The sequence below is a fragment of the Malus sylvestris genome, chromosome 13 (genome assembly GCF_916048215.2).
Source record: "Malus sylvestris chromosome 13, drMalSylv7.2, whole genome shotgun sequence".
In the NCBI taxonomy this organism is placed as follows: Eukaryota; Viridiplantae; Streptophyta; class Magnoliopsida; order Rosales; family Rosaceae; genus Malus; species Malus sylvestris.
In genome coordinates, this window is record NC_062272.1 from 25710456 (window position 1) to 25717592 (window position 7137).

At 35.9% G+C, this 7137-nt stretch overlaps 1 protein-coding gene across 2 annotated transcripts; it reads right to left on the bottom strand.

Annotated features, from left to right (window-relative positions):
- Positions 1 to 246: 246 nt before the first annotated feature.
- Positions 247 to 6740, bottom strand: LOC126597472 (homogentisate phytyltransferase 1, chloroplastic-like). 2 transcript variants are annotated; one of them, XM_050264265.1, is made up of 13 exons: positions 6562 to 6738; positions 6036 to 6083; positions 5351 to 5637; positions 5070 to 5153; positions 4904 to 4978; positions 4665 to 4748; positions 3744 to 3833; positions 2837 to 2938; positions 2373 to 2468; positions 2143 to 2214; positions 1935 to 2030; positions 1199 to 1303; positions 247 to 569 (listed from the first exon to the last, which is right to left on the bottom strand). In XM_050264265.1, exons 1-13 carry the CDS (start codon positions 6602 to 6604, stop codon positions 528 to 530), a joined length of 1224 nt encoding a protein of 407 aa, XP_050120222.1. In that variant the 5' UTR covers positions 6605 to 6738; the 3' UTR covers positions 247 to 527. The 2 variants fall into 2 exon arrangements, with proteins under 2 accessions (XP_050120222.1, XP_050120223.1); XM_050264266.1 differs by lacking the exon at positions 247 to 569 and having other exon boundaries at positions 1221 to 1368; positions 6562 to 6740.
- Between the last annotated feature and the right edge of the window lie 397 nt (positions 6741 to 7137).

Sequence of the window (7137 nt, forward strand, 5' to 3'; positions counted from 1 at the left end):
TCGGTGCAACGAAACGTGTCTTCGAAAGTAGCTGCTTCAGCTTCAACCACTCAAATTTTTTATATTCCTTATTATTTCTCAACAAACGAATGACATCTTCTGGAAATCCTAGCTATTCTTAGCATGATATTGGGGAATCTCATTGCTATTACTCAACAAGCATGAAACGTGTGTCGCGTACAATCCCAGGAAAGATCAAGTGTGTTGATGCATGTGAAGCAAATCATTCCGACATTTCAATCGATATGCAAAAAAGGTTCCAGACGAGTCGAGTGCATTATCTTGTGTATGCAATATGCTAGATCAATGTTCTCTCTTGTTCCTAAAAAATTTCCCGGAATCCAGTCCAGGAGGGTGAAATAATGTAACAAGGAAATAACAGAGTACGAAATGCCGATAACGAATGCAGTCACTGGATGCACTCATAAGTTTCCTAAATGTATTCTCAAATTCCACCTACAATGGCAGTTGATTTTTACCCTTTAAGTTTATGAAGGCAACCTTTACTCCGAAAAAAGTTGCAATCGTCATCTAACAAGCGGTATAAGTAGATACTCTGCATAGAACAGCTGCAAGAAGAACAAACAAATGAATTACAAGTAATACCATATTGGAATTTAGACAAAATGAAAGAAATCACCTACAAATTACGTACAATCCGTACAATCCATGAAATCGACAACTACAATAGCAACGGTATTTAGAAACAATTAAAGCCGGAAATCGGTCTAAGTTTGGGAGCCTCCAGACGGAGTCCAATTTCAAGACCACACAAACCAATGGTTTTACTATTTTTTGAGGAATTTCTCATCTCCAGGAATATAGGCATTTGTTATGCTTGAACAAATGTTAGCCCACGAGAAAGATAAAGCAACCAATGACAATATTATGAACAGTAATCTGCGGACTTGAATTAGCGTGTGGAACATATGTAAGATGTTGACAGCAAAACTGATGAGCAAATTGTCTTCCAAATCATGTGATACATTCTTTAGCTATTGGAATGCAAACTGTTCGATGCATTCAAAAGCTGCGTATTCTAAAGAATTTTGGATGGTGACATGAAAGGCTCTTCCTCCCATAAATGCAGGATACATTCTCAACAATACATGCATTTTTTTTTGGATGGTTCAACTTTTGGTTTTTGATATACTTTTTTCTACTGCAATTGCATTCAATAGCGGTGGTAAGCATTTACCTTCCATATAAACATGTAAAAGCTTGTGATTGCAGCTTTGCTGTTGAGATCGACAGATTTGGCTCTGTTCCACAGTACCGAAGCCAAAATTGCATGTCCCAAAACCTAAACCAACGCAAATATAGAAGAAATCAATCTCCCTTCTTGGCACATTGTTCGGATGCTAGTATCTGAACAAAAATTCAATAGTAAGAAGGGATTATCAAAACCTACTCAAGGTTCCCCAAACTATTATTAACTTCTCTTCAGAATTTAAGACCAACGCTCGTTCTCATGTAAAACCAAACACATGAAGAACGAATTCACAAGCCATACTGCCCTTATGTACACTACAAACTGAAGTGGCCTCGTTTAAAAGTTCAACTCTTACAATGTTTGCATTTGTGAAGGAAGCCAACAGGTAAGAATCAGAGATTCGAGTTAATGAGCGATCGGTAGAATTTTAAGAATCATTAAAGAGGGACTCCTAAACTTCACAACATAACCAACTATTTCAATGTTAGCAAGCTTATCACTGCTTTTGTATTTCCTTCAGAATTAGACATGTCGTAGGTCGTACCCAGTGCACAAGGCTCCCGCTTTACGCAGGGTCTGGGAGAGGTGAATGTCGGCTAGAATTAGACATGTATAATTCAAAAATTATAGAGAAAGGAGAAACTGAACCATTCAATAACCTGGAAGTAGTGAAGATTGGGTAACAATTGCTACTGTTTAGATTTAGAAACTGGAACATTACCGTGATGCATTTGCTCAACATGAAGCCAGATGATGCTCCCACTAAAACGGCAACACCATAAGCCATTTCAAGTAGCGAAATACAAATCCAAAAGACCTGCCCAAAGATAATTAGAATCAAACAATATATGTTTGCTAATCAACTTAAAAGTCTGACATAGATTACATATCTATGAATATATGTATATATGCGTGTGTTAAAAGGTTACCCGCTTTTGCCCCATGCGTACTGTAAAAGATCGGATGCCGAATATTTTATCTCCATCAATATCAGGTATGTCCTACATGATTTCACGGTATGAATAAAATTGATCATCATCCATTATTATCATAAGAACTTCATGAATTAAAATAATAGCAAACGCATATCGACAAAACAAAGTTTTAAAGTAGATCTATTACAGTTCTAATTGAAATGAACAAAAAGAAAAGGTTTTACCTTAAATAATGCTATAACAACTGAGAAGAAGCTCATAAATGCAGTTGCGAAGATTAGGGGCCTAGAGAAGGCAGCTGGTCTTTTGTACACATGCACCTGGGAATCGTTAGATAAATTAGAACCCAACCACTGAGAGCGCGCCCAACTACATGACAAAGATGATCAATCAATTACAATACTAAGTAGTTTATCCAAGTATTTCCCGTTCATAACAATTGCCCTCACAGCCGTCTGATGTGTGTGAACATGCAGACATGTTTGTGCTACAGGCACTGAATTGGACACTGACAACTATTGCTCCATCAGACATGAGACAGTGATATCTTTCATTGATGTTAAAGAATCAATTTATGATGGCAAAATACCCATCAATGTGGAAAACATATTGCGTAACTCAAGTATTTTCTGAGAGAATGAAATAATTGGAAGCTATAAATTGATTTCTTCATAGAAAACTAACAAACCTGCATGTGCAGGAAAAAAGCAAGTTGGACTATCACCGCCCGAACAGCTAGGATGCACATTGCAGCAACTAAAGCAGATTTCTTCCATCTCAAAAGTGGTAACTGAGCGTATAAAAGATTGAAAAACCATATTAGAGACAATTGTATTTAATATATTCATATATTAAATAAGCATCTATAAGCTCTGAAAGGAAATTCTCAACAACAGAATAACCAAGATCCATGTTGTTGCGCCGGGTTTGCTTCAAACCCATGCAGTATTACGATGTGGTGGTAAGTGCATTTTATATGAAAATGAATAGGATGAATGTTTGGTCAACATGTCACTAGGAAAAATCATCCATACCATTGTCAAGGAAACCCTATTTGCCAACTATCTTATCAGAAATCTCAAACCCTTAGTACTTAAACAATTGTAATTAATATATTTCACAATTAACAATAGTCTGGTCATTCACCCAATTTACTCTTGTCCAACATACCCTACTTTCTTCTAATCACATCTGCACACTCATCATGTGTGTAATGCATATAGTTCCAGATAAATACATCCTGACAAAGGACTATGCACATGCTTCTTGTGCAAGGATGATCATGGATATGTTAAAAACTCAATTTTCTCTGCCGTTTTTTTTTTTTTTTTCCTTTTTTTGTTCGGGAGAGAGGAGCACTTGTCCTCTAAAAGACCACCTGCATCCACTCACTTGACAGTTCTGGCTTACAATTTAGTACAATTGCTAGATTTACATGGAAAAATTTTAAATACTTAAGTTCAGCCTTCCGTATTCCATGAACTGATAACTCTTAAACTTTCATCAGTTTGGCTGTCATGAGTGACATATGCTTTCCCAATACAGCTATTTAAGGAACGTCAAGAAGATGATTATACACGAGCAAGCCAACTCACATTGATTGAATAAGCAGTTCCAAGTACAAAGCTGATGAAAAGGGCCCAAAACAATGGCCATGAACCAACAACCCATCCTAGCCAAAAGCTCTGTAGAAAATAACGGTTATAATCAGAATGTGTTGAAATGAGACATGTATCTTCTTCAATTTAAATTATAACAAAAGCACATAATATGTTTGAGATATGATTACACTTGATGAGAAATCCAGAAACCAAGTAAATATTGAACTTCTAATCCCATTTTGCTTAGTTTTATTTACCTTTAAATTTTACCCTTTCAATTGAAATAACAAGGCCAGGTTTATTAGTACCGAAGTTTCAAGTCGTGAAGACGTGAAGATAGTTGGCAGCACAAGAAGAAAATTGAACAAAAAAAAAGGTATCAAATAAAAGAAACAACATATCTAGTACATGAAGAATGTACATGGTGGAAATGAATTCATAGTAAATTTTAATTCCATACAGATGGTTGTAATAGAAGTGTACAGGAAGACTGAGAATAGCAGCTCTTCTTAGTTCTGATTTTCCACATAAATTAAGGTACTCCCGTACTAGTAATTTGGTAGCATTCAGATGTAGAGACAGTTTGCATGCAAAAGTTAGGGATTCGCATTATGGGTTCATTTGGTAACCTTGTTTTCGTAGTGATTAAAGAGCGAGTGAAGAAGAAGATGAAAGATAAGAGATGCAAAGCAGAAAGGAAGAAGAAGATAAAATCTACTAACAGTTTTAAATGGTCTTTAGCTTTTAGGTTTGATTTATTTTATATTCTCAATCTTTTCTTTCTCACCTCCTTATGTTGCTCACATCTCTCTTCTATAATTGAAAAGGAATGAAAAACAAAAGGCAAGGAATTATCAAAGGCATAAAATAAATGCGAAAGTTACGTATATATGTATTCCACACTGCTTTTGATACCATAATTAGGAAAGATGTCACAATCATGATGCCAATTCCAATTGAATATTCCCCCGATGCCAATGGAAGATAAGGCTTGTTAACCTGCAACATAACATGCAATACAACTATACAATTAGACAATTCACAAATCTTCCATGTAAATAAAAGAGCCTATCCTGGAATTCTACCAGTCGAATCATCGTAATGGAATTCTTATTCCCCATCATTCAATGCTACCAGAAAATTGACAAACCTACCTTGTCTATATCAATGTCAGACAACTGATTCAAACCAACAATATAAATATTCATAAACAGAGCAGCAACTACAGCCTGAAAAACAAAAGACGAAGTGTGTGAGAATAGCAATGACGACTGTACCCATGTAATCTTTAAGGTTATCAAGAGTTTTCAGAGGCATCACCTCCAGCACCCCTGTGAAAAACAATGGAGAGAAATCAGACAGATTCTCGACTGCAAGGAGAGAAACTGACATTATGCTCAATGCCTGCTTAGAGAAAAACTTTGGTGAGCTCTCTAAATCAATTTTGAACATCAAAGTAAAGGACAAAAATATAACAGTAACGATCCTAAGTGATTTCCACTCACTACTAATCACAAGCATATATTAGTGGGAGTTCTATATCAAAAAGCTAAATGGGACAATGTCAAGATTGGTGATGATGATTCTGTTAAAAACTTAACTGTGCCTATGACTGTGTGCGGCCTTGAAAACCTGTAAAAAGCATCTACACCATTTTTGATAGAGTTCCATATGCTTTTTGGATTATAAGCATCAGGTTCGGATTCAAGAGGGTGGCCAGCAGTAGCATTCACCAAGAACTTTTTATCATGCCTCCTGTAGAATGTAGTCTTTTCTTTAGTGCCTATGGTATGACGCTTCAAAAGATGTTGCTGAGATCCAGCACCACAGTATCTTTCTAGGAGGTCCCATGCTTTGCATCTTGAAACCCTGACTGCTACATATGAACCTATAAGCACAAAGATCGAGGTGACAAAAAGTTGTCAACATGGAGGAGTGAGAAAGGCAAATCATACATCACTTTTTATATCAAATTAGAGTTTGAAGCTTACTGTCTTACTGTTTCTTACATTTGGATAAGCTAAGTATAAGAAGAGTAGATTGCACAATACATTGCTAAGTGATGCACCATATCAATCGAAATGGGCATCTATAAGTGAATACGACAGTGAAAGCTCTCTCAATTGAATATTACAGATCTCAACACAGCAATGCTGCACGGTTACCTACAAACATTGATGACTAAGATGTCTTCAAACAGTACTACAAGTATTTAAACTAAGACCACATTTCAATCACACGAACCATGCTAGCGAGCATTTAGATGTTACGTGGGACCAGTAATACCTGAAAAGCAGTTCTTGTTGAGATTGTCCCTTCTCCAAACGCAACTACCTATGAATTTGGATAATGCATCAGAAAACACACTAAGCAGTTCAATTAGCAGAAACTCACAACCAAACAGTCAGGGCCCGTTTCATAACCATTTCGTTTTCAATTTTTGTGCCACAGATGGTATGTGGGAGAAACTCACAACCACATACTGAGGGCCTTAGTGTAGATAATATCGTTTGTTCAAAAAATAAAAATAAAAGACACAGATGAGTAATATAAATCATTTCAGTCTGCTGACTCCATACACTAAAAAAGAAAGAACCTTTCAACAAGATGATTTTCCCAGATGGTAAATACCTCCAACAGCACAAAATTAAATACATAAATTAACAAATAACCCAGCATTTGAAGCATCTGAAACCATTACTAATTACAAAGAAAATAAGAAAATAAATTAATAATCAGAGCCCTTAACGCAAGAACCAGAGAAAGCAGAGAACTAATTCTAATTATTTTCTGTAAACTGAAATCGCAATACCTAAAGATGCTTTGGGGAAGGACCCAACAAGCGCATAATCCATTTGCTTGCTTCGGCCAACGAAGAAAAAATGATGCTTCAGTTCAACTATCAACTGAGAGACCACGGTGAAAATGCAAAACAAAAACTCAACAAGACAAGCAGTGGAGAGAGAGAGAGAGAATCTAATCAAATATTAATTAGTAATTAGCTAAGACCATAAAAAGAAAATGAATTTTAACGAAAATCTTTTGGTAATATTTATTTTAAAGAAAAATCATATTTTTATACCAAAAATCAATCGTGATACTATTAACTTTACCCTTTATTTTATTATTATCGTTAAACTCAAAGTTTTCAAAGCATTTTGATTAGTTTTCTAAAAAGGAAAGAATGCGACTTGCAAGTCAACTGTTCACACGAGCACAATGCCCTTCTAATTGACAATGTGGCAGAAGAGTCAGTGACACGCTTGGGAACCTTTGTCTCGTTACCTTACAAAAATATCTAGACCAACAAAACGAACCAGTATCCGTGTTCTTTCTACCTACTTTCCATTTATTTTCCCTCTCTATTTTTACATAGCATCAGAGCTCG

Bases quoted from the DNA above. Each gene is read 5' to 3' on its own strand.
- LOC126597472 (XM_050264265.1), bottom strand. From the start codon at position 6,604: ATGGATTATGCGCTTGTTGGGTCCTTCCCCAAAGCATCTTTAG. The intron at 5,638-6,035 runs GTATTACTGGTC...TTGTGCTTATAG, and splicing joins CAACAAGAACTGCTTTTCAG to GTTCATATGTAGCAGTCAGG. The intron at 1,304-1,934 runs GTAATGTTCCAG...GCGTTGGTTTAG, and splicing joins TGTTGAGCAAATGCATCACG to GTTTTGGGACATGCAATTTT.